This window comes from Neltuma alba, unplaced genomic scaffold (genome assembly GCF_004799145.2).
Source record: "Neltuma alba isolate B1F8T4 unplaced genomic scaffold, ASM479914v2 tig00011212_pilon, whole genome shotgun sequence".
Taxonomy (NCBI): domain Eukaryota; kingdom Viridiplantae; phylum Streptophyta; class Magnoliopsida; order Fabales; family Fabaceae; genus Neltuma; species Neltuma alba.
The window spans coordinates 33,560-60,747 of NW_021635936.1; the positions used below are offsets into that span (position 1 = coordinate 33,560).

At 34.3% G+C, this 27,188-nt stretch overlaps 3 protein-coding genes across 4 annotated transcripts; all 3 read left to right on the forward strand.

The window, feature by feature from the left end:
- Positions 1-912: 912 nt before the first annotated feature.
- Positions 913-11,511, forward strand: LOC114762348 (uncharacterized). The gene is given in 16 exon segments (XM_028951813.1): positions 913-1,873; positions 1,983-2,337; positions 2,340-2,540; positions 2,629-2,751; positions 3,325-3,470; positions 3,562-3,772; positions 3,862-4,099; positions 4,186-4,336; positions 4,424-4,723; positions 7,818-9,177; positions 9,273-9,401; positions 9,834-9,988; positions 10,074-10,284; positions 10,398-10,635; positions 10,720-10,870; positions 11,077-11,511. Coding segments are annotated over 16 exon segments (4,986 nt in total). The 5' UTR covers positions 913-1,162; the 3' UTR covers positions 11,383-11,511.
- LOC114762342 (G-type lectin S-receptor-like serine/threonine-protein kinase SD1-1) lies at positions 9,032-25,538 on the forward strand. 2 transcript variants are annotated; one of them, XM_028951809.1, is made up of 7 exons: positions 21,739-23,117; positions 23,223-23,345; positions 23,485-23,633; positions 23,715-23,925; positions 24,037-24,274; positions 24,359-24,509; positions 24,942-25,538. In XM_028951809.1, exons 1-7 carry the CDS (start codon positions 21,845-21,847, stop codon positions 25,245-25,247), a joined length of 2,451 nt encoding a protein of 816 aa, XP_028807642.1. In that variant the 5' UTR covers positions 21,739-21,844; the 3' UTR covers positions 25,248-25,538. The 2 variants fall into 2 exon arrangements, with proteins under 2 accessions (XP_028807643.1, XP_028807642.1); XM_028951810.1 differs by lacking the exons at positions 21,739-23,117; positions 23,223-23,345 and adding an exon at positions 9,032-9,036 and having other exon boundaries at positions 23,601-23,633.
- LOC114762341 (G-type lectin S-receptor-like serine/threonine-protein kinase At4g27290) lies at positions 14,564-19,313 on the forward strand. Its single transcript, XM_028951808.1, has 8 exons — positions 14,564-15,918; positions 16,045-16,173; positions 16,581-16,735; positions 16,822-17,032; positions 17,168-17,405; positions 17,490-17,640; positions 18,693-19,112; positions 19,217-19,313. Exons 1-7 carry the CDS (start codon positions 14,637-14,639, stop codon positions 18,996-18,998), a joined length of 2,472 nt encoding a protein of 823 aa, XP_028807641.1. The 5' UTR covers positions 14,564-14,636; the 3' UTR covers positions 18,999-19,112; positions 19,217-19,313.
- Positions 25,539-27,188: the final 1,650 nt, after the last annotated feature.

Sequence of the window (27,188 nt, forward strand, 5' to 3'; positions counted from 1 at the left end):
CATGTTACGTAATCTTTTTAAAATACTTGTATGTATAATTAGATTAAACTACGTCCAGTCCTAAATATAAGAACTAGCCTGAAGCTTAGACTTAATTTTGAATATAATATTTTAATCAACTTTATCTCTCAAATTTATTATGTTTTCTCCAAATATATTTGTTGCTTGTGAGGTGTTTTCAGCAAAAAGTAGTTTTAATATACATGATTACATAAGGATCATTTAGAAAAGTAAACACATATTTATTATAAATAACTAACTTCACTAATTTTTTAAACTAATTATCCAGCTTTTATATTAAGGATCAGGAAGTATATTAAGCCAGACAAATTAGTTTAGACAAAAGCAATAAATATAATATTTTAAAATAATTTATTTAAATTTTTAATCTTCCTAGATTAATAAACTGGATTTCATATTAATAGCTTGGTTAGAATGATCGCTACGTGATTTATTGGGAAAAAAATCAGTTCATCTCATCGTCCCAAATTTCTTTCATGTATTTTCCTCGTCGAATGTGAAGGTGCTTTTTAACAAACCTCCCCGCGTTACTGGATCCTCTTACGCTGTGTTTTTGGGAAGAACGGCAGTAGAGTGAAGTTCACAGTTCACAAGGCGGCTTCCCCCCCCCCCCCCCTCTCTTGGTTATTGTATCAACATCAAAGACCACATGTCTACATCCTTTCAGGATCCGATTCTTCCAACACACGTGTGAAACACGCCTGACCCAAGCTTCTGCAATTGTAAAGGTCTTCAATGATATTTGTCTGTAGTTTTCCTCCAAGACATTCATTGTTTCTTGACTTTTCCGAAGAGGCTTCACCTGGGTTTCATATAGAGTAGTAGACACGCTTTAATTCATTGTTCATTACGACTACCTGATTGACAGAGATGGGAAGCGATTTTTGATACATGGCAATATGCTATAAATGAAGAACCAGAATAGCTCAAGTTTTTGGTCGTTTGAACTCTGAAGAATCGTTTATTATCTGTCAATTCTTAGTTCCTGGTCAAATTATTCACCTGCACCCTCCTTCTCTCCACCACTACTTTTGTGTCAGAGTACCAGCTTTGGCAATTCAAATTTCCTTCATTCAAAATCGTATGCATATTTTCCTCTTTCCGCATTGAGAGATCTTCTGAATTGAATATAAGAAAAATAATGGCCATTCTTTCTCTTATAGTTGCTGTTACAAAACTGCTATTGATCTTCCCTCCCTTTTCTTCTGCATCTGATGTTATTACTCATGATCAGCCGCTCCCTGATGGAAGGACCTTGGTGTCTAAAGATGGGATCTTTGAATTGGGCTTCTTCAGCCCTGGTGGCTCCACACACCGATATGTTGGAATTTGGTACAAGAGCATCCCCCAGAAAACTGTTGTTTGGGTGGCCAACCGTGAAAAACCAGTCAAAGACAACTCAGGTATGTTGAGCATAAACACTGAGGGACGTCTTGTGCTTCTCAGCCGGAACCAGACTATTATTTGGTCAGCAAACTCAACGATACAAGGCTTGAATCCCATTGCACAGCTTCTAGACTCAGGAAACCTAGTACTGAGGAATGAACAAGACCAGAATCCTCAAAACTACCTATGGCAGAGTTTTGATTATCCCTCTGATACATTTTTACCAGGAATGAAGATAGGGTGGGACCTGAAAACTAGGCTGAATCGACGCCTAACAGCTTGGAGGAACTGGGATGACCCATCTCCTGGAGACTTCACTTGTGGTGTCGCCCTTGGTCCTATTCCTGAGTTAGTAATGTGGAAGGGCTCAGAAGAATTTCAAAGAAGTGGCCCTTGGAACGGAGTCAGCATTGGTGGCAAAACCACTCCCCTTTTCCAGCTGCAATTTGTCGTCAATGAAGACGAGGTGGTGGTTATGCAAATTCATGTTTCATAAATGTCTCATAGATAACAAAAGAAACTGATGTTTGAATTGTTTGACCATCTTCGTTTCATTTCTTTTGGTTTTGCATCAGGTGGTTTACACTTCTAATCTCCAGGACAAATCTGTGATTACAAGAGTTGTTCTAAACCAAACTGTTTATTTTCGTCAGCGTTACATCTGGGATGAACAAACCAAAAGTTGGATACTTTATTCATCTATACCAAAAGATAACTGTGACAGTTATAATCCTTGTGGCCCCAATGGAAATTGTATTGCAAGTGAATCACCACGTTGCCAGTGTTTAACAGGATTCAAGCCAAAATCACCTCAAAAGTATGATGCATTGGACTGGACTCAGGGATGTGTGCGCAGTGAACCATGGCGCTGTAGGGTCAGAGAAAAAGATGGTTTCAGAAAATTTAATGGGCTAAAAATGCCAGATACAAGAACATCTTGGTTAATGCAAGTATGAGACTTTCGGAGTGCAAGGCTAAATGCTGGGAAAATTGTTCCTGCAAGGCTTATGCAAACTTGTACATTACTGCAGGAGGCAGTGGTTGTATCCTTTGGTTTGATGATCTTATTGATTTGAGAGTGGCTACAGTCCCTTCGCAAGATCTTTTTATTCGAATGGCTTATTCTGATACTGGTATGAACTTTCAATCTTTCTATTGGTGCTCTATTACTTCATTTCTCAGTATATTGATGGTGTGCTGGTTCATTCCTCCCTCAATCAGTACTAGAAGATGCAGAAAAGCATAAGAAAAAGGTTGTCGTGGGAACAACAGTTACTTTTTCCTTGGTTCTCATGATGCTTTTGGCCTTCTTTTCCGTTCATTGGAAGAATAGAAAGCAAAGAGGTACACTTCCTTAACCAGATGATCTTTCCATGAATTCATTCATTTTTGTGAAATTTCTTTCAGCAGCTGATCTATATATGAAATGACTACGATCTTATTTATTATTTCCTTTAAGTAGAAACTGGATTCATTATAAGCGAAGCTTGCAAAACTGACAGCAAATCCCCATCCTATGTTCTTCCAGCTGCCTGCAATCTCATTTTCTGGAAGGGGAAAATTACTGTTTTTTTAAAACATGGATGTGTTGTCAAGGCATTAGATGATGTTAAATTTACAATGCATTTGATTAATCACATATTTTCGTTCAATGTTAGTCCCATCTGCAAATTATGATTCTAAGATAACTTTAGTTGTCCAAAACCATCTCCGAAGCATGTCACTGCAAGATTGAGCTGTCACTTTCATTCACTTGACAAGTGTTCAGTGTGAATCTCACACCAGTTATTACATTGACAGGGAAGCATGAAAGAGTCTTGGTTTCTGATTACTATTGGCTAAGTGGCAATATGCTAGAAGTCCTCTATTTTGTACTTTATTATGGTGAGATTATTAGTGTTGCTTGACATGATACAGAGAAAATTTTGACCGGGAATAGTCACGAAGGAGAGCAAGAAGACATAGAGTTGCCTTTCTTTGACGTTGCCACAATTGTTCGTGCCACTAATGATTTCTCAAGTGACAAGAAGCTTGGCCAAGGTGGTTTTGGACCTGTATACAGGGTATATATGCAACATCTCTAGATAGAAGAAACGAAAAACAGTGCCCTCCTATTTATCATGATTTAGTCTTCTTTGAATGTCAATTTTTCAGGGTACACTGGGAGATGGGCAAGAGATTGCTGTCAAAAGGTTATCTGAGGCATCTAGACAAGGATCGGAAGAATTCAAGAATGAAGTTATAATGTGTGCGAAACTTCAACACCGGAATCTTGTTAAAGTCCTTGGCTGTTGCATTCAAAGAGAGGAGAAAATGCTCATCTATGAATACATGCCCAACAAAAGTTTAGATACCATTCTTTTTGGTATGTTTTCGAAAAAATTTGAAACCCAGCTTTATGAAAGTCTTAATTTGTTTCAAGTTCAGATTTAATATAACTATGAAACTTGACAGATTTTCGACAAAGTAAATCTCTGGATTGGCCACAACGTTTTCACATTATATTTGGAATTGTTCGAGGACTTCTCTATCTTCATCAAGATTCTCGGTTAAGAATCATACATAGAGATCTTAAAACAAGCAATATTCTGTTAGATAAGGATTTAAATCCGAAAATTTCTGATTTTGGTATTGCAAGAATGTTCGGAGGAGATCAAATGGAAGGAAATACAAAGAAAGTGATTGGCACATAGTAAGTATCTCAAGATTTGTGACACTACCTTGTTACAGGTTTTACACATTTCTACCAATTATTAACTCTTTTGTTATTTATTATAGTGGTTATATGGCGCCAGAATATGCTGTCCAAGGAATATTTTCAATTAAATCTGATGTATTCAGTTTCGGTGTATTACTTCTAGAAATAATAAGTGGAAAGAAAAACCGAGGGGCTTCCTATCCAAACTACGGTTTTAATCTTATCAGCCATGTGAGTGACAAAGAACATCAAACTTCATTTTTACCTACAATGCTGCAACTCACTGGTTGAGATCACAGATGCTCTAAATTCGTGCAGGCTTGGAGACTATGGAAGGAGGATAACTCAAAGGAACTAATAGATGCTTGTTTGGGGGACAACTTAAATTTATCAGAAGTATTACGTTGCATCCATGTGGCTCTTCTTTGTGTACAACTGCATCCTGAGGATAGGCCAAACATGGCGTTAGTATTAATAATGTTGAGCAGTGAGAGTGCCTTGCCTGAACCAAAGAAGCCTGGTTTCCTATTAGAAAGGACGTCAGCTGAAGGAGAGTATTGTTCTGACATGAAGATGATGTCTTCTTCAAGCACTGAAATAAGTATGACTCTGCCACAGGCCAGATAGAGTTATCTTGCTTCTTCACATCCATTTCTTCGATTTTTTTTTTTGGGAAAAAGACAAAATGATTAAATAAAGTAGACTTTACATAGTACAAAAACTTAGCCTACAAATAAAATGCTGAAAAAAACCTAAGAAAAGAAGACAAAGAGACAACTTTAACATAATAACTACTAAATCCATTTCCTCAATGCTTTTCTTGCAAATTAAAGCCGTGTACATTCTATTAGCACACTGTCTCATAGGTGATTCATGTTAAAAAAAGAAAAAGTGTGTCGGATTCTTTTTTAATCCTTATAGTTTGAAAAATTATTTGAATGTTGTGGTAGTTCCTTGTCACTAAGCCATACTTATAATCAATAGTCTTATAACTTAATGACACGTAAAGGTTCTCTATAAGTAGAAGGGACCACAAGTTCAATCCTGCTTGTAATGTCAATTCATTGGTACTTATATTTTTAATTGGAGGGGGCAGGGGGAGGAAGCTATGCTTATATATAGCTCTTTGCTTCTGATATGATTATTAAGAAGTAACAAGACTATGCCTTGGTAAATTGCGTGGAATCTAGAAGATATTGTAGCTGATTGAAACGTCAAGATTTGCGTTGATGAACTAAAATTAAAGTTCAAAGTTTGGTTAAGTATCACTTCTAAAATATAAGTATCAAAGGATCTATATGTTTTCTCATACTAAGCATAGACACAAAGCTTCAAGGAAATTCCTTGAAAACATCTCATTAATATTAATGATGATGAAGATGATGATATGCATGAATTAACTCGTGTATATTTAGCACTGGAAACTCTGTTATATGACAAAATTTTCAAGGTGGGGTTCGACAAATAACAATATCAGAGGACGGTTTGACTAATAATTCTATCGGATATGCTGAATTGATGCTGAACATTGGCAAGTCTCATTGGTGTTTCAAAGTCTGAAAGTTTGAAAGTACCATCGCATATGTGAATATTACAAAGGTGACCCACAATTGACTCTTAATAAGCAGAGAATGAACCTAATCAAGGCTAATAATTGATCCTCCGCTCTTCCAGGGAGTCTATAGTTTCTTATTCAGGGTCACCGCTTAATCTTGGAGGCTAAGTACTGTATGGTACTAAATGTAAGTATCTCTTCCAATCGTCTGAAAATTCATACTTTGTTTGTCAAGTTATGAAAATCTAATTCCTTCCGTTAAACCTGATTGCGGTTGGTAATTATTCAAGTACTGTCACTGATCCATGAAAGCTAGATAACTAATTTGTGAATATTAAAAAAATTTATTAGATTAGTTATTTGTAATAAATGAGTATTGCTTTTCTTAAAATATTTTTATTAATTAGGTACATTAGAATGGAGACTTTTTAATATATACAATCATCAAGGGACTATTTTAAAAAATAAATAAATAAATATGATAAATAAAATAAATTAAAATTTTATATTTATGATAAGTAGTTCTTATCTTGACGACCAGAGGCTATAATATAGAGGACCGGGGGGAGTACATAGCTTATGTCATGAACGAGTCAGAAGGGGGTGTTAATGGGGACAGCATCGCAATTAAGCAGGTGAATGGCGCGCTCCAGCTATCGTTTTCTGGCCCACTCTGTTTGAATCCAGTTATTACTTATTACTAGACAACGACGTGGTACAAATAGAGCATACACTCTACATTAGTCTTCTCAAAATGACGCCAACAATAATTCCCTGCTGGTTCTTTCTTTCTTCCTCTGTGTGTTTTTTTGACATATAAGACTTGAAACAAAATTACCCCCTTGAAAAATTCAAATGACAATATTTCTTTGAAAAATAGCTAAACAATCTTAATATAAAATCTAGTTGGAGATTTAATTTGATCTAGAATATAAAACTCAAATTTACTTTGTCTTCAATATTTATCTATTTTGTTTCCAAATAATCTCTATAATGCGTGTTAAAGAGCCTCATCAAGAAGTAGTTTTAATAATTATGATTAATAAGGACATTTTAGAAAAGATAATATTTTTAATTAATTTTTTTTAATATTTACAAATTAATTATTTAGTTTTTATATGTAAGAAAAAAAAATGTATGCCAAGAAGCATATTAAAAAAGTCAACCCTACTGAGTCGCTCTCAGGGTCAAAAAATAAAAATAAAAAGACCACCGAATTTGACCGTTGTTAGTGTCTCCATTTCCTATTTTTCTAATTAATAATTCTTCTAATTGGTTTCATCGTCAGAGTTCAACAACACAAAAATAAAGCAATTTCAACTTATGAAAAATCTCATTCAATATTCTAAAATACTACCTCCGGTCCTTAATATAAGATCTTATTTGATTTTTATTTTGATCCTAAATATAGGACCACAATCTACTTTGTCTATTATATTTATGTATTTTTTTTCCAAGATAATCCTTTTAATAATGGTAGTTCTAGCCAATATAGTTGATTAGTAAGGATATTTTAGGAAAAACAACACATATTTATTACAAATAACTAACTTAACTTATTTTCTTAATCTCTTCAAATTAGTCAACTGGGTTTTATAATTAGGATCGGAGGTAGTAATACAACTCTATTGGATTTTTAAGACGAGAAAAAAATAAGTTGTTACACTAGTTAATAAGAATGAATATGGTCTGTTTTGGCATTGATTCATTTGTTACACATAAATAATTGTAATGAAATTTTAAAAATCATCATCATTATGTCCCAAATATCGTCTCGTGTCGTAAATGCATTTTTATATCAACTCAACATAATTAGCATACAACGGAATCCAATTCTTAAACAACCATGATATCATGCTGACATCTACCATTAGGATAATTACAACCATCGTACGTAGCTAATCTCACATAACTGACTCGTTAAACACAGGATTTAATGAAGGATCCTGTTTCTGATACAGCAGCGTAAAACCTTAGACTTGGCCTTCAATTTTCTGCAACCATGTGTTCGTGTGAATTGTGATGCTTGCTCAGTTTTACACCGATAATGACCTCTACCTACTTATTCACAACTGTTTTCTTTGCTTATTCTACTTGCTCACTCACCTACACAAAACCTGAAAACTATATTTTAATTCTTTGCGGTGGATAGTCAAGCCTATAATGTCTCTTTCTGCATTGCAAAACACCGAGAATAGTTTTATGACCCATCCCAAGAACCTCAAAGTTCAACCCATGGATGTTCTCGGTTTCATGAGCATCGTTGTTTATGTTCTTGCCTCGGGTTTCAAAGCTTCCATGGCAGTTAGTTCCGTCCGTCCGTCCCAAAACATCAGTGACGCCTCAGGCACGACTTTAATTTCCCAAGGTGGAAACTTTGAGCTTGGTTTCTTCACCCCAGGAAACTCCGACAAACGCTACCTGGGAATTTGGTACAAGAAAATCCCACAAACTGTTGTCTGGGTAGCAAATAGCGTTAACCCGACTAACGACTCCTCCGGTGTATTAACGGTAAACGCCACTGGCAACCTCGTCCTCACACAGAACAAAACCATCCTTTGGCACACGAATTTAACAAGGCAGGCTCAGGATACAGTAGCAGAGCTCTTGGATTCTGGTAATTTTGTGGTGAGAGATGTAAATGAAGCAAACCCAGAAGTTTATTTGTGGCAAAGTTTCGATTATCCTTCTGATACATTGCTTCCTGGCATGAAGCTGGGATGGGACCTGAGAACACGTTTGAATAGGAAAATGACAGCTTGGAAGAGCCCAGATGATCCAACCCCAAGTGGGTTTTCTTGGGAATTATTGCTTCACAACTATCCTGAGTTTTTCCTCATGAAGGGATCAAAGAAGTTCATGAGAATTGGACCTTGGAATGGTTTATATTTCAGTGGCATACCAGATTTAAAGCCAAACCCAATCTATAATTTCAACTTTATATCCACTTCGGACGAGGTTTACTACACTTTTAGCCTTAACAACACTTCTGTGATATCAAGAATGGTGATGAACCAATCCACTTTTCAGGCCAATCGCTACGTGTGGGTTGAAGCAGATCAAAATTGGATGATTTATAAGTCACTACCTAAGGATTATTGTGATAACTATAACCTCTGTGGGCCAAATGGGAATTGTATTATCAGTGACTCCCCTGTTTGCCAGTGCTTGAAAGGATTCAAGCCTAAGATACCACAAGCTTGGAACACAATGGATTGGTCAGGAGGATGTGTGAGAAATAAAGCATTGAACTGTAATAATGGAAGCAAGGACGGGTTTATCAGATTGACTGGGTTGAAAATGCCAGAAACTAAACTCACTTGGACTGATCAGAGTATGAGTCTAGAGGGATGCAGAGAGAGGTGTCTGAGAAATTGTTCTTGCATGGCCTACACAAGTAAAAATATATCAGGAGCTGGAAGTGGCTGTGTTATGTGGTTTGGAGATTTAATTGATATCAGACACTTTCCGTCTGATCACCAGGAACTGTATATCCGAATGGCTATTTCGGAGCTAGGTAAGTACTCTCTGAAGATTTCTAGAAATCCTTGAATGTATAGATCTTTGATTTTACTCCTCTTTTTCCTGGTTTAATTATATTTAACCATGAAGATGAAGAACGTAGGAGAACGAAGAAGCTGACAATAATAATTGTCTCAACCTTGGGTGCAATTTCTGTGGTGCTTTTACTAGGCTTGTGTTTTTGTATCTACCAAGATCGAAGGATGAGGAAGATGACTGGTAAATTTCTTATCATATAATTTCCTCTGTTTTCTGCTTCCTTGTACAATTTGGCTGTTGTTGACAAATATAATGGTTGTGAGTAGTTAAATACCAAGCCACTCAATTTGAAGAGATGAATTTAGGTGTGCGAATGAAATCATGAATCTTTGTGTTTGTTTTGTTGATGTAGTTAATAGATTGCTGCAATAGAGTTTTATAACAGTTTGGAAATAGCAAATTCTCACGTGAAGTAGCTCCACTACTAAAAACAGTATAAAAAATTTACATCAAGTAACTGCACAGGTGATTTCCTGATCATTTATACGATAAAACTCGGGGCAAAACCAACCTAAAACCAAAGTAGAAAGCACTAAATTTAGTCATTGAATAAACCATCATGTACATTATCCATGTAAGTGCTAAATAGAAGCTTTTTCTCTTTTTTGTCAGATAATCCAAAAGACAGCGAAGGAGATCAAAACAGAGGAGAAAGTGTGGATGATCTGGATCTCCTGGTGCTTGACTTTTCAACGCTCGCTATTGCCACTAATAACTTCTCATCAGAGAACAAAATTGGTGAAGGGGGTTTTGGACGTGTATATAGGGTAATTAACTCTCCTAGTGTTAAGATATAGCAGCATTAAGTATTCATAGGATAAAAGGTGTATCAATATGCTCGTTGAAATGCAGGGAAAATTAGCACACGGGCAAGAGATTGCTGTTAAGAGGTGTTCAGGAAGCTCAAGGCAAGGAATAAATGAGTTCAAGAATGAAGTAAAATTGATAGCAAAACTACAACACCGGAATCTTGTGAAACTTTTTGGTTGTTGCATCCAAGGAGATGACAAGATGCTGGTGTATGAATACATGCCTAATGGGAGCTTGGATAGTTTCATTTTTGGTATGAACATTTTATGAAACTTTTTGTTAGGATAGACTAATGCGATAATGCTAGTATCACTTGATAATATCTGTTGTTGTTAAATCAGGAATTAATGTTATTTTTATGCACAGATGATACCAAAAGTAAGTGGCTGGATTGGCCTAAACGATTCCACATCATTTGTGGAATTGCACGAGGTCTTGTTTATCTACATCAAGATTCTAGATTGAGGATTATTCATCGAGATCTCAAAGCAAGTAATGTTTTACTTGATGATAAGTTAATTCCAAAAATATCAGATTTTGGCATAGCAAGAATCTTCGGAGCAGACCAAATTGAAGGAAATACAAAGCAAGTAGTTGGCACTTAGTGAGTATCTCAACGCCAAGTTTCTTACATTCATTTTATTTCTTGATCTTCTTTAACAACATTTGTCTTACTGGTCCTTTGTAGTGGGTATATGGCACCCGAATATGCAGCAGATGGTCTTTTTTCTGTAAAGTCAGATGTCTTCAGTTTTGGTATATTGTTGTTAGAGATTATAAGCGGGAAGAGAAGTAGAGGCTTTTATCATCCAGATCGCTCCCTTAACCTGATTGGTCATGTAAGTATATCATATGAAGTTCCAATTTTGATATCTTAAACAAAACTATGACAGCTGAAGGTAATTTTTCTGGTTGGTAAAGAGACTTGACTGATTCTTTTGAAAATACAACTTCATTTTCAAACTGACCAATAAAAACATGACATGTAGCATCCAAGAAGATAGAAAACAGAACATATGATTAACGATTGCCTGCTATGGCACAGGCTTGGAATCTGTGGGAAGAAGGAAATGCAACAGAACTGATAGACTCAAACTTAGTGGAATCATGCAATCTATCAAAAGCACTACGTTGTATTCATGTTGGTCTCTTGTGTGTCCAACAATATCCAGAGAATAGGCCTACCATGCACTCTGTGGTTCTAATGTTAGGAAGTGAAACTGAATTGGCTCAACCTAAAGTGCCTGGTTTCTATACAAAGAAGGATTTCATTGAAACCAATTCACCCACAAGTCAAATGGAAGTTAGCTCCACCAACGAATTAACTATTACTTTATTAGAAGCTCGATGATATTGAACTCTTCACAGAAGGATGGGCACAAGTGGAGCTATGTAGAAGAGGGGCAGCCAAAAGTATTTGGAGAACAGTGCTTGTTTTTCTTCTGTATATACAAGTTAGAATTTGTACTACTTCTGGTCCTAATTATAAGACCTTATTTATAGACTACAAATAAGGTCTTATAATTAAGACAGAAGGTAGTATATTATGTGAAAAATCCAAATTTTGATATGATTCCATTTGTTTATTTATTAAATTGTATGTCAATATTACTGTCATGGTTATCTAGGTTCTAAATTCTCACTCCACTGATTTCCTCTTTAAATTCTGAATCAATTATACAAAATTTAATAGTTTTTATTTATTTGTTTATAAAATTTTAACATATGAATTACGCTTGGATTAAGTTGCATTTGGCTCTAGCACCTTAAAACATTTTTTCAATAACACTCAATAGCTTAAACTAATTTTTTATATATTCAACACTCTAAAATATTTTTCTAATACCACTCAGAATTTTAAAGTTTTTTTCTAATAATTTTTTGTGTATCCAACACTCTAAATATTTTTCTAATAACACTAAGTATCCTAAATTTAAAATGTTCACTACTACTGAGAAAAATACTTTTAAGGGTAAAATTGTTACAAAAATATTGCGGGATACTAAATACTATTAAAAAAATATCATAAAATATCAGATGAACCACAGATTAGCAAGAAATACTGAGTGGTACAGGAAAAATATTTCAAAATGCCGGATTCATCTTAACCCATTATGCTTTTATAAAATATTAAATCTAGGTCATGTAATTCTTGATTTAGAATAGTAATTTAGTTTCCTAGAGGACAGGGAGAGACATACACTGCAGAAAAAGGAAGCACGGTCTGTTAAAAAATTTTAGTTAGGTGATGTTGATGATGTGGCACGTGTAGGGTTAAAAATTGGGATTGTAAGATAATTGAAGTGGAATTTTTGGGTCAGAGATTGGGTTTGGTTCTAATTCCTCACGTAACTCTGCTCCCAAATGTCAAAATAATATAATAAATTGGATTTGGTTTGCAGTTTACGCAACATTTATTCATAATAATTCAACCATTGTGCGCATATATAGTAAATACCTTGCAAAAAAGTCTTATTTAAAAAAGGGACTTACTCTCTTCTATTCTTTTTTATAGGAAAAATTTTAGAAGGTTTTAGAATTCTTACAAGATTTACGAATTTTTAAAATTTAGGCAATAATTAATTGTTTTTTTTTATAAAAAAAGTACTCTTTTAAAAAAGTGCTTTAACTAATTAAGAAAGAGGCGGTGTGAGAGTTAAAGGCATTTAAGGGAGGGTATTTGTGAAAAAATAATGTATTTTTTTTTAAGAAAAAAACATTAAGCGGTCATTTTGATGCGTGCAAAGTAGGTAATTTTGTCTGTAAATACAAATCGATAAGGTATAATTTTATTTAAATTAAAACCATGTCTCATCTTATTTCTATGCTTACTTTATTACTTTGCATAATGCTAAATATAAGGACTTAGTTAACTATGAAAATTAAAAAATTTAATAATTTACTTGATCATTTGCTATTATTGTGTAAAACTAGTATTAAATATTACAGATAAAAATAGTGAATGCAATCAATTAAAATAAGGAAAAATGACAAAAAAATTGAAAATTACTAAATATCAAATAAGAAATGTCAACAAAAATTTGTTGTTATTTGAAAATTTAGTATTTTTAATATTAAATAAAATGTTGTCTGATTTGGAATTTTGTAATTTTTCACTTCTTTTTTATCATTTTTCTTAAAATAATTTGAAAAATATTAAATGAGGAAAATAAAAAAACTAATGTTTTATATTTAAAATTAAAATAAATCTTTTAACTTAGGGGCATTATGATTATTCATTAACTTCTTCCACAAACTTATTTTTAGCAGACTATTTTTTTTTTTTTTTCAAATTGAATAAATCTTCCGGTGCACGATTTTAACGAATTTAAAGCACATGGGAATAGGGTTCAGACGGCGCAGCCCAGGTGAATTGACTTTTGAGACCACAGTATTTGAAGCAGACATTAATTGAAGGCGTCATTAATATAAGGTTTTAAAAGTTTAAGGTCCCAAAAAAGAAAACCGTTTAACAATTAAAGAGGGGCACAGAAAATTGGACATTATGGTTGGATTCAAAGGCAATAAAAGGGAAGGGAATGGAAGATAAATTTTAATGGGTAATTTATTTCTTTTTATCCTTTCTTCCTGCAATTTTTATTAAAATTTTATAATCCTACCGTAAGAATGTGTTTGATTGGAAGACGTAAAGATTTATCTCTTCCCTTCCATTTTATTCTTTTTTGTCCTCCTTCTCTCTTCATTTTTTACCAATATTTTTCATTGGAGTATTGTTTTAGCTGTTGAATTGATTATAATGTTCCTTTTCTCTCTCTCATTTTTTTTTAATCCTATAAAATTTCAAACTTATCTTTCTTCTACCCACAAATTTTACCTTGCTTTAATTTTTATCCCCCTATTTTCTCTCCACTAAGTAATATTTCTTCCACACCTTAAGCTTCTTTAGGGACTATTTTAATTATCTTTCTCTCTATTTTTTTTATCTTTTAAATTTAGAATGTGTAATTTAAAAATAATTTTTGTTATATTTTTTTAAGCGTAATTTGAATTTTAACAACCAAGTTATTTTTAAAACATTAACGTGACGATCAATTCAAGTGAACTGTGATGCTCTATTAATTTGAAGAGAATTAATAAGAAATCTTAAAGAAGAAATTTAATTATCAAAAAATTTTAATAACAAGTGATAAGTTTGAACTTATAGTCATCCTTCATTCTGAAATTTGTCTTGTTTATTTTTCACTTGTCAAGGTAATTAAATCTTTTTCTTGGAATCTAATTGTAATTCTTCCATTAATTTAACCATCCTTTGCTGATAAGCCGGGGAACCTTGGACGTCATTTCGCCTTTCTGGAACATGATTTCACGTGAATGGTGATGCTCTGTTTAGAAACTGAAAATGACTTGCACCTACCTCCTCATTCCAAGCTCCTCCTTTTTCTTTTCTTATTCTACCTGATCACTTGCATAGCAGCCTGCAAAACTACTTTTAATTCTTTTGAACTTCTAGTCAGCCAATGCATGACGTTTCTTGCGGCTTTCACAATTCTGCTTTGCATGTACCCAAAATAGAAAGCAATTCTGCATTGCCAAGAACAGAAAATAACTCTATAATCCATCCCAAGAACCCTCAAAGCTCAACCAATGGACAATCTCTGTTTCATGAGCATCGTTGTTTATGTTCTTTTCTCTGGTTTCAAAGCTTCCATGGCAGTTAGTTCCATTCGTCAATCCCAAAACCTCAGTGACGCTTCAAGAACAACGTTAGTTTCCCAAGGTGGAAAATTTGAGCTTGGTTTCTTCACCCCAGGAAACTCTGGCAAACGCTACCTGGGAATTTGGTACAAGAAAATCCCACAAACTGTAGTCTGGGTAGCAAATAACATCAACCCAATAAACGACTCCTCTGGCGTATTGACGGTAAATGCCACCGGCAACCTCGTCCTGACCCAAAACAACACAGTCGTCTGGTACACTAATTTAACAAAGCAGGCTCAAGATCCAGTAGCAGAGCTCTTAGATTCTGGTAACTTTGTGGTAAGAGATGTAAATGAAGCAAACCCAGGAGTTTATTTGTGGCAAAGCTTCGATCACCCTTCCAATACATTACTTGCTGGGATGAAGCTGGGATGGGACCTGAAAAATCATCTGCATAGGAAAATAACTGCTTGGAAGAGCCCAAATGATCCAACGCCAAGTGGGTTTTCTTGGGAATTACTGCTGCATAACTATCCAGAGTTTTTCCTTATGAAGGGATCAGACAAGTTCATGAGAATCGGACCTTGGAATGGTTTATATTTCAGTGGCGTACCGGATTTAAAGCCAAACCCGATTTATGATTTCAACTTTGTATCCACTCCGGATGAGGTTTACTACATCTATAGCCTCAATAACACTTCTGTGATCTCAAGATTGATGATGAACCAAACCAAGTCTCAGGGTATACGTTATGTGTGGGTGGAAGCATATCAAAATTGGATAACTTATCAGTCACTGCCTAAGGATTATTGTGATAACTATAACCTCTGTGGACCAAATGGGGATTGCATTATCAGTGACTCACCTGTTTGCCAATGTTTGAAAGGGTTCAAGCCTAAGATACCACAAGCTTGGAACACAATGGATTGGTCAGGAGGATGTGTGAGAAACGAAGCATTGAACTGTAGCAATGGAGGCAAGGATGGGTTTATCAGATTGACTGGGTTGAAAGTGCCAGAAACTGAACACACCTGGGTAGATCAGAATATGAGTCTAGAAAGATGCAGAGAGGCGTGTCTAAGTAATTGTTCTTGCATGGCCTATACAAGTTCAAATATATCAGGAGCAGGCAGTGGCTGTGTTATGTGGTTTGGAGACTTAATTGATATCAGACAGTCTACTTCTGATGGGCAGGATCTGTTTATTCGAATGGCTATTTCCGAGCTAGGTGAGAACTATACTTTGTGCGGAGTTTGTAAGAACCTTCAAGCTTCAATGTTTATGGGATACTAATTTAATTTAGATGTTTGATTTTACCCCCTTTTTTTTCACTTTATTATATTCAACCATGAAGAAGACGAAGGTGAGAGCAAGAAGAAACTGACAATAGCAATTGTCTCAATCTTGGGTGGAATTTCCGTGATGCTTTTACTAGGATTTTGTTGTTATCTCCACCAAGACCAGAGGAAGAGGAAGATGACTGGTAAACTTCTTATCACATTATCTGTGTTTTTGTTTCCTTATGCAATTGAGGATGTTGTTGGTAAATTCAATGGTATGACAGTAATGTACTAAAACTAACCGACTTGAACAGATGAAGTTATGATATAAATGAGTAAAATCTGTGTGTTTTGCTTGATGAGGAAGTTAATGCGTATAGAATCCAGAATAAGTTTTCTGCAATAGAGTTTGATAAAATTTAAGAAACAGCAAATTCTCACCAGAAGTAGTTCAACTAAGGGCAATGTAGAAAAATATGCATCAAGCAAATTAGTGCACGAGACTTCCTAAACATTTATAAAACTACACGCTAAACCAATTGAAAACTTAAGTAAAAACGGTAAATTTAGTCCTTGGATAAACCATCATGAACATTTTCCATTTTTTCAGATAAACCAGAAAACAATGAAGAAGACCAAAACCAGGGAGAAAGCGAGGATGATCTGGATCTACCATTGATTGACTTTTCAACAATAGCTGTTGCCACCAATGACTTCTCGTTAGAGAACAAGATTGGAGAAGGAGGTTTTGGACTTGTATATAGGGTAATTCACCCCTCTTGTTAGGATTAAAAACATTTCAAGTATTAATGTTATCAAAAGTATCTAAATATACCTGTGTCAATATGCAGGGAAAACTAGTCCATGGACAAGAGATTGCTGTTAAGAGGCTTTCAGGAAGCTCAAGGCAAGGAATAGTTGAGTTCAAGAATGAAGTAAAACTGATAGCGAAACTCCAGCACCGCAATCTTGTCAAGCTTATTGGTTGTTGCACCCAAGGAGAAGACAAAATGCTGGTGTATGAGTACATGCCAAATGGCAGCTTGGACTGTTTCATTTTCGGTATGAACGTTTCAAGATAGCTTTTATTAGGTAGACAAATGAAATGGTATCTATATCAATATAATGTTTATCAAACTTGAATTATTGAAATTGAATAATTCAAGTCACATGATTTAATGTTGTTTTGATGAGCAGATGATGAGAAAGGCAAAGTGCTAGATTGGTCTAAACGATTCCATATTATTTGTGGAATTGCTAGGGGTCTTGTCTATCTTCATCAAGATTCTAGATTAAGGATTATTCACCGAGATCTTAAAGCAAGTAATATCTTACTTGATGATAAATTAAATCCAAAAATATCAGATTTTGGCATTGCTAGAATTTTTGGAGGGGACCAAATAGAAGGAAACACAAAGCGAGTAGTTGGCACTTAGTAAGTATCTGAATACCAAGCTTATAACTTCCCTATATTTGTTTCTAAATCTTCTTTCACCATTGCTCTATTGGCATTTTGCAGCGGATATATGGCACCAGAATATGCCATAGACGGCCTTTTCTCCGTGAAGTCGGATGCTTTTAGTTTTGGGATATTGTTGTTGGAGATTATAAGTGGAAAGAGAAGTAGAGGGTTCTATCATCCAAACCACTCCCTCAACCTAATTGGTCACGTAAGCATATTGTACTAAGCCTCAGTTTTGATATCTTAGAACATCAGTGCAGTTTTCTGCTTTTTCACTATCAATTTATGACACTAAGGTCCTGTTTGGTATGAAGTATTGAAAATGAGAAGTAAGGATTACAACTGGGATTGAAAAAATATATTAAAAAATGTTTAATATAAAAAATTGTTTATTACATGGAATTGGATAAACCCATGTAGATGATTTTGAGGAATACTATGGGAAGTGGTGGTATTCTCCAATCCCTCTTTCATGAGTTTGCTGAATTTCATCTAACAACAAATTACTCATACTAAATACTCCTCCGGTCCTTAATATAATACCTATTTAACTAGTTTGATTAGATTAAGAAGTTAAGTAAGTTAGTTAATTATAAGAAATATGACATGTTTTTCTAAAGCACCATAATCATATTTCTTAATAGCCTCTCTTCCTCTTCTATTTGATTATAGTTGAGAGAGTATCTATAGGGGTAATTTAGAAAAAATTGATAAATATGAGAAATAAGTCTTATATTTAGGATAAAAATCAACTCAATAATTAGATCCTATATTAAAGACCTGAGGAGTACTTTTTTAATAGTTTTTCTCAATCTCAATTACAATCTTTATCTTTAATTCTCAATGTCTTGTATCAAACAAGATCTAAATGCTTTTTCCAATTCAATACATGACTAATTTTCTTGAAAATATTACCTCCGATCCTTAATATAAAAACTCGTTGGACTTTTATTTTGATTTTAAATATAACACTCTAATCTACTTTGTCCCTCATATTTATCCTCTTTTTTAAAGGTAATCCTTGTAATAATGGCAGTTACAGCCAATACACTTGATTATCAAGAATATTTTAGAAAAGACAATATATATTTATTACAAATAATTAACATAACTAATTTTTTAATTTACTCAAATTAGTTAACTAGTTATTATATTAAGTACAAGAGGTAGTATCATATTCTGTGTGATGAAAATGACAGGTAACATCGAAAAAGAACAAAGACCAAAATTTGTGACTAACAATTGTTTGTTATGAATCAGGCTTGGAATCTATGGAAAGAAGGAAGATCAACAGAACTGATAGACTCAAACTTGGTGGAATCATGCAATCTATCGAAAGTACTACGTTGTATTCATGTTGGTCTCTTGTGTGTCCAACACTACCCAGAGGATAGGCCCACCATGCCTTCTGTGGTTCTAATGTTGGGAAGTGAAACTGAATTGCCTCAACCTAAAGCGCCTGGTTTCTATACAAAGAAGGACTTCGTTGAAACAAACTCCTACACAAGTCAAATGGAAATGAACTCTACCAATGAAGTAACCATTACCTTGTTAGAAGCTCGATGATATTAAAATCTGTACACAAGGATGGGCACAAGTGGAGCTACGCAGAAGAGAAGCAACCAAATATCCAATAGGAAGAAGGGTTTATTTTTCCACTTCACAGCAGTGAGTAAACTTGTATGTAGATTATGTGGACAATCAAAATTTTGATATTATTTCATTTATATATTAAATTTCTTGGTCATCAAGTTTCTTGTCAATTCAACTTCACTCTGCTGTAGGTAATTCATGAGTTCTGAAAAGACGAAGTGGATGTTAGCATGAACAACCAAAATTTTTCCGAGATAGGTTGAAACCTGTTTTGATTATGCAGAGAAGGGTTTGATCCTTGTTGCTTCTAGTGAACATTTTTTATGGTTCTAAGCAAGGTTGGAAGTCGAGCGCAAATAGATTTAGTACCAGTCTGAAAGGCTTCAAGTGGCCTAGTCAAGAAAAATTGAGCCGTATATTGTAGACTTCAACAATGAGAAACCTTTTAGAGTTTAACTTCTGAAGCAGGACAAAGAAAAGGGTGTTACTTTGATGGTAAGATGTCATGCCAGAGCCAAAATTGAAGACCGACCATAAGGGGCGTGTTTGAATGAAAAAACACAAAGAAATATATGTATTTGAATCTCTCCTTGGTTTTATTGGATCTAAATGCAAATATTGTCCCCTTCCGTTTTCCATTATGCTTGAATATTTCCACATTGATTTGATGTATGCTATGGAATTTGATATCAGTGGGGCATCTAAAGTCTAGATTCTTATCCTCCAAGTAACCGTGCCTTCAATCTCGCTTTTGTTTTTTTTTGGGCAAGTATCAAGGTCAATTTTGAGTTGTACTAACCCCATCTTTAATATAAGAGCTAGTTGATTAATTTGAGTAGATTAAGAAAGTTTGTTAAGTTAATTATTTATAATAATTAGAAAACCCTTACTAATCATGTATTAGTTAAAACGGTTATTCGATTGAACCTTTAAAATGCGTAACTAGTACAAAGATTATTTAAAATAAATAAATAAATATGAGAGATAAAATATATTGGGATCTTATATTTCGAACCAAATTAAAAGTCAAACTAATTTTTATATTAAGGACCAAAAGTAGTATAGCGTAAGCCTTCTCCACATAACACCCAAAATTGAGGTCACTAAAAGGACTCAATATTACATTTCTTAGGGAAAAAAAATAATGAGTTTAAATTTTACAAACCACTAAAAAGGATTAAATTATAAAAGTCGCTGTACAGAAATAGTTCCCTTAATATTTAGAACTTAATAATAAATCTTCCTAAGCTTTTCAAATCTATGCACGTGACCCCCTGCTATCAATTATATACTACATTCAGTTCTTAATTTTTATTTTAGTCCTAAATATAAAAATTCTAATCTATTTTATCTCTTATATTTATTCTTCTTTTTCAAAGTAGTCTTTATAATAATAGTAGTTCTAGTCAATATATTTAATTAACAAGGATATTTTAGGAAAAACAATACATATTTATTACAAATAACTAATTTAACTAGTTTTATTAATCTACTCAAATTAGTCAACTAGTTCTTATATTAAGGACCAAACTTTATTTTTAAATTTTAAGTTGTGTGTAGATAAGTTATGTACAAAATTAACTACATGGGGGTTATTTACATAAACATAAGAGTTTAGGAGATTCAATGTAAAATTTCAAAAATCATTTGTCAGAGGTCCAAAATTAAGGAGCTGCGTATTATTTAGGGGGAAAAAAACCTACAAAATACTACTTGAATCTCGAAATCTCAAATGAGGATTCCTAAAAATATATATATTGTTATTTGTTTGTGAGGTGTAGTCAGTAGCTATTAAAAATATAAGAAACAAGATTGATTTAATATTTTAAAATTCAAATGGTATTTTTGTGAGATTTTTCTTATAATTTAGCCTTAAAAAAATAAAAAATTGTAAAAAGAGGATAAATCATAAATGAAGAGTGAGTGCATATTAATCCATATTATTTATATTATGAAAAAAATAAAGAAGCTGCAACGAATTCTTTTTATATAAATAAAATGATGACTAGAGAAGGAGGAACCTCTTTACGTAGAAATATCCACCAAGCAAGACTTTAAAATTGACCAGAAAAACTATATTAACATATGCAATAGTGCGCGCATTGCACACATATAAACTGGGGGGGGGGGGGGTTATTTTGTTAGATAATCATTAGTATTTTGTGCATATAATATGTTGAGAAGTTTTTCGAGTTATTCTTTTAATTTTAAAAATATACAATTATAAATAAAGTTATGAAAAAGTCAAAGGAAAAATTACAATAATGTCCCTTCTAAAAAATTAAAAACAAAAAAGTTCCTTAAAATTATCAAATTATTCTAAAGTTTCAAGAGACTTTATTGCAAAAGATTTTATTTGTTAGTACCTATCACGATAGTTATTAAGTTGTTAATGACTACACTTTCAATTGTTAATGCATACTTTAAAAAAATAAAGGTATTTTAGTAATTAAATAAATAGTCTTTTGAGACTTCAGATTAATTTGATAATTTTAAGAGATTTTTTTATATTTAATTTTTTTTAATGGTAACCTATTACCATTTTCCCCAAGTCGTAATAAGTATATTCTTTTCTTTCGAGAAAGATGACTGGTCAAAAAAAGCCCACATATCTAAAGATAAAAAGAAGACAAGTAAGTTATTATTGTAGCTGAATCCTCCGACTCATTCTGAGTCAAGTTGACTTTTGAATTTTGATGCCCGGCGTAGTCCGTCACAAAAAATCTCAAGGTGTTAATTGCACGACGGAAATCTGAAACTGTATTCCTCTGTTCAATCTTCTAGACCAATTTGCCGAGTGCTGAAAAGGCTGAAATTTGATGGGCTTTCATCATTTTGCAAGTATTATTACTATTGCTTGTATACTTCTCCTATATATGAAAGTTTCCTTAGCATTAGACTTCATTTCTCAGTCTCAATCCATTAGAGATGGTGTAACCTTAGTTTCCGAAAGTGGAACCTTTGAACTCGGATTTTTCAGTCCTGGAAATTCCAGCAAACGCTACCTGGGAATATGGTACAAGAATATCCCAATTCAAACGGTAGTTTGGGTCGCAAATCGCAACAACCCTATCAACGATTCTACCGGCATCTTAACACTAAACAGCACTGGAAATCTCGTCGTCGCTCAAAACCACACAGTCGTTTGGTCCACAACTTCTGTGAAAAACCCACAAAATCCAGTAGCCAGTCTATTGGAATCTGGAAATCTTGTGGTTAGAGAGGATAAAGAAGCAAACCCAGAAACATATTTGTGGCAGAGTTTTGATTACCCAACTGATACATTCTTACCAGGTATGAAATTTGGGTGGGACTTAAGAACTGGTCTAAATAGGCGTCTTGTAGCTTGGAAGAGTCCAGATGATCCTTCCACAGGAGATTTCTCTTGGGGAATGGTGCTCAATAATTATCCTGATGCCTATATGATGAAGGGAACCCGGAAATTCTACCGAGCTGGACCATGGAACGGCCTTCGTCCAAGTGGTTCACCACAAATCAAGGCTAACCCCATTTATGATTACCAGTTTGTCTCTAATAAGGATGAGATTTACTTCACGTATCAGCTCAACAATCATTCTGTAATCTCAAGACAGGTATTGAACATAACAACTCAGGCTCGTCAACGTTTTGTGTGGATAGAAGATCAACAAGTTTGGAGGCTATATCAAACAGTGCCATTGGACTATTGTGATAGTTACGGCCTCTGTGGAGCTTATGGAATCTGTACAATTTCAGGATCCCCAGTTTGTCAATGCTTGAAAGGGTTCAGGCCAAAGTCACCAAAAAATTGGAACTCCATGGATTGGTCTCAAGGATGTGTCCGGAATAAACCGCTAAGCTGCAAGGATGGCTTTGTCAAATTGAGTAATTTGAAGCTACCGGATACTGCACATACTTGGGTGGATGAGACGATCACTCTAGAAGGATGCAGAAACAAATGCTTGAACAATTGTTCTTGCATGGCCTATACGAATTCAGACATCAGAGGACAAGGTAGTGGCTGTGCCATGTGGTTTGGTGATCTAATTGATATTAGACAGTTTTCGGGTGGTGGGCAGGATTTGTATGTTCGAATGGCTGCTGTAGAATTAGGTAAGCACTCTGTATGTTGCATTTTAAGTAATTCTTCAACATTGATGTTATTCATTCAATTAGTTTTATTTTACTTATTGTATTCAATCAAATTCGACCTTCAAGGGGAAGTGCGTAGGAGCAAGAAGAAGCTGACTATAATAGTCGTCTCAACCTTGGGGTCAATTTCTGCGATGCTTTTACTCGGTTTTTGTTCTTATATCTACTGTGACCAGAGGAAGAAGACAGGTAAATTAATCAAGACTAGATTGGACTTTAGAGCTAGTGGGGATGGGGTGGCGTAAGAGCCTAAGTATTAAAAAAATTCCTCGAACCATTAAGTGCATTATAATTGTGACTAAACAGAACTTTTTCTCCATTTTGTCAGAGAAACCAGAAAACAAAGATCAGAACGAAGGGGCCAGGGTTGATGATTTGGATCTCCCATTGCTTGATTTTTCTGCTCTAGCTACTGCCACCAATAACTTCTCAGAGGAGAACAAGATTGGAGAAGGAGGTTTTGGACCTGTATACAAGGTAACTCACTCTATATGCAGGTGCTAAGATAACAATATTTGAAGAGGTTACAGCAATGTACTTGAATATGTCAATGTGCAGGGAAGACTAGTACATGGGCAAGAAATTGCTGTGAAGAGGCTTTCAAAAAGATCAGGACAAGGAATGGCTGAGTTCAAAAATGAAGTTAAATTGATAGTGAAACTTCAGCACCGAAATCTTGTAAAGCTTCTTGGTTGTTGCATTGAAGGGGAGGACAAAATGCTGGTGTATGAGTACATGCCTAACAGCAGCTTGGACTACTACATTTTTGGTATGAACATTTCAACAAAGCTTTTAATAGGATAGACTAGTATCACTTCTGATGCTTTAACCAACTTTGAAAAGTTCAAATTAGACAACTAACTTACTTTCATAAAAATAGATGACACCAAAGGCAAGGTGCTACATTGGCCTCAGCGCTTCAACATTATTTGTGGAATTGCTCGAGGTCTTCTTTATCTCCATCAAGATTCGAGATTGAGGATTATTCATAGGGATCTCAAACCAAGTAATATATTATTGGATGACAAGTTAAACCCAAAAATATCAGATTTTGGCATTGCTAAAATCTTTGGAGGAAACCAAATTGAAGACTACACAGAGCGAGTAATTGGGACTTAGTGAGCATCTCAATACCAATCTAACAAGCTTTTTATATTCATTTTTTCAATCTTCTTTAACATTGTCTTGATGGTAAGTTACAGCGGGTACATGGCACCAGAATATGCAGCTGATGGGCTTTTCTCTATAAAGTCTGATACATTTAGTTTTGGAGTGTTGATACTAGAGATTATTAGCGGGAAGAAAAGCCGAGGGTTTTATCATCCCGACCAATCCCTTAACCTTATATCTCATGTAAGCATGTCACAAAAAGTTTAATTTTGATATCTCAAACAGAAATGTGAACTCTCAGGCAGTTCGTCCATTTGGTAAAGAGCAGCATCTCTCTTCACCAACCAAGGTTCAATTTGCTCTAGAAACACACGGGGACTTAGGTGCAATTTATCAAATCTTTGATATCAAATTCTTCAATGAAAGCTTGACATTAAATACTTTTTACATCTTTACACTACATGATTGATTGTTTCAAAAAAGCTTCTGCACATATTGTGCTTTACCAGAGAACCTAAGCACAAACTTAGAAAAGAAATTTACCAGTTTTTGCAAATACTAAATGAAGCAGGTTGGTGGGGAGAAGATAAAGTCTCCAGCTTTGTCCAAGGACAGCCCCTCACTATAATTACAGAAGGGAAGGAAGTGACTGATGATTTTCTTGTTATGGTTCAGGCTTGGAGTCTGTGGAAAGAAGGAAGAGATTTTGAACTAATTGACTCAAAGATAGAGGAATCTTGCATTCTATCAGAAGTACAACGTTGCATCCATATTGGCCTCTTGTGTGTCCAGCGACACCCAGAAGATAGGCCAACCATGTCTTCTGTGGTCCTAATGTTGAGGAGTGGAACAAAATTGGCTCATCCTAAGGAGCCTGCTTTCTACACCAAGAAAGATTTCACTGAACCCAATTTCTTCTTAGCCCAAATGGAAAATAGTTCAACCAATGAATCAACTGTTACATTACCAGAAGCACGATGACCTATTGAGAAGAGGAGCAAGCACAGATTTTACTGGAAAGACTATCTATTTACTATCTCTGTACAGAAGCCAGAATTTTTGGACAGGCCAACGGTTCCCTGGTTTTTTCCTTCCCTTTTTTTTTTTCCCCCCCCCTCAATTCATGAGGGCTGTATAAACTTTTGATATTGTTCAATTTATTTATTATTTATAGCGAAGCTTAGTCTTCAATTTTCTCGTCCATTTAGTTTCACTCCTGGTATAATTATTCTTTACATAAAGTTAGCGGCTCTGGACCTTCTTTTCCTCTCATTTAGTCGTAATATTCATAAAGTACTGCTTACTTTTGATCCTAAATACAAGATTCATTTAACTAATTTAAAGATATTAAGGAAGATACTAAATTACTTAATTATAACATATATAATATTATCTCTCTAAAATACTTATATGTATCATTAGATTATATACTACCTCCGGTCCTTATTATAAGACCCTGTTTGACTTTTATTTTGATCCTAAATATAAGACCCCAATCCACTTTGTCTCTCATATTTATGTATTTTTTTCCAAGATAGTCCTTCTAATAATTGTAGTTCTAGCCAATATAGTTAATTAGTAAGGATATTTTAGAAAAGACAATACCTATTTATTACAAATAACTAACTTAACTTCTTTCCTTAATCTCCTCAAATTAGTCAACTGGGTCTTATAATTAAGGTCGGAGGTAGTATTAATTTATAAATGAGTCAAATCAGTTTAGAGAAAAACAAAAAATATAAATACTTCAAAATACTTTTTTTAAAAAAAAATTAATTAACTAAATCTTATATTAATATAGTAAGTAGTTGGCTAAGTAAGCGGCCAGCCCCCATCCCCCGTCGTGGTCGCTCACCGGCTAACCAGCTGGCATGCTGGCCGGTGGCTACTACTGCTGTGTCGCCTCAAATGCCAGAGGTCTGGCCGGAAGCACAAGGAAGATGATTGGATGTATCAAGAAGTTTCTTTACTCTTTTTTTTTTTTTAACGAAGGAAATATGTCTAAATTTTTCTTTTCTTTGCTTCTCTTGTTTTTGTTTTTTTTGCCAGCAAAATTTTTCGTCATTGATAGATGTGTCGGATCACGTGTTGGGTCAGATGGGTAATGAAAGTGAATAAAGGCCCATATATGTGTGTGCTGATTGTTGAATGGACCAATTAGGGGAGCCTCATTGCTTGGCCCAAAACTTTATATTCAAAGGTCAGTTTGTTTGCATCGTGAAGGGCAAAAGCAAAATCTAATGATTAACTGCAAATGAAAACGAAAATTATTTTGTCATCTAACCTTGTAAATCTTGTCTACTAACTATTACTCCACCCCTAAAACATCCTGTTGACTATGTTCTAATGTAACTATGAAAATAATTAATGATAATGTTTTGTTGGAAGTAAAAATGAAAAGTGATTCAAATTTAAGACAATTTCGTTGTTTTAATTTATGTTAACTTCCGTAAGTTAGTTAGAGACAACTTATATATAGTAATGAGATGAAAAGTACAAAATGATACATATCTGTAAACACATTTTTTAAGATGTTTAGGTTTTTTTTTTTTTCATTACCTACAAATATTCTATTATTGGAAGTAATTTAATTCAAGATATTATTGAGCATTTAGTGTGAACACCTTTCTCAACAGGAAGTTGGGTCTTAGTTCATCATGTTATGACAAACTAACTCTTTTTACTATATACTCAACTCATTAATATATCCAATTTTAGTTGTTTCAAAAACTATTGGAAAGAAAAGTGAAGAGAGGTGGAGGATGGTGATGGCCAACTAGGGCAATAAGGGTCATCCTTTGCCGCATATATCGAACAACACGCGAACCAATAAAGTTATAGGGTAATGTGAACACCATGTGAAGGTTTGATTAATTATAAAACTTCGTTTGTAAATTACAAATAAGGTTTTATAATTTAGAC

Coding starts and splice junctions, on each gene's coding strand:
- LOC114762341 (XM_028951808.1), top strand. CDS start 14,637: ATGGACAATCTCTGTTTCATGAGCATCGTTGTTTATGTTCTTTTCTCT. Junction 17,033..17,167: donor CTTGGACTGTTTCATTTTCG/GTATGAACGTTT, acceptor TTTGATGAGCAG/ATGATGAGAAAGGCAAAGTG. Junction 17,406..17,489: donor AAGCGAGTAGTTGGCACTTA/GTAAGTATCTGA, acceptor GGCATTTTGCAG/CGGATATATGGCACCAGAAT.
- LOC114762342 (XM_028951809.1), top strand. CDS start 21,845: ATGGGCTTTCATCATTTTGCAAGTATTATTACTATTGCTTGTATACTT. Junction 23,118..23,222: donor AATGGCTGCTGTAGAATTAG/GTAAGCACTCTG, acceptor TCGACCTTCAAG/GGGAAGTGCGTAGGAGCAAG. Junction 23,346..23,484: donor TGACCAGAGGAAGAAGACAG/GTAAATTAATCA, acceptor CCATTTTGTCAG/AGAAACCAGAAAACAAAGAT.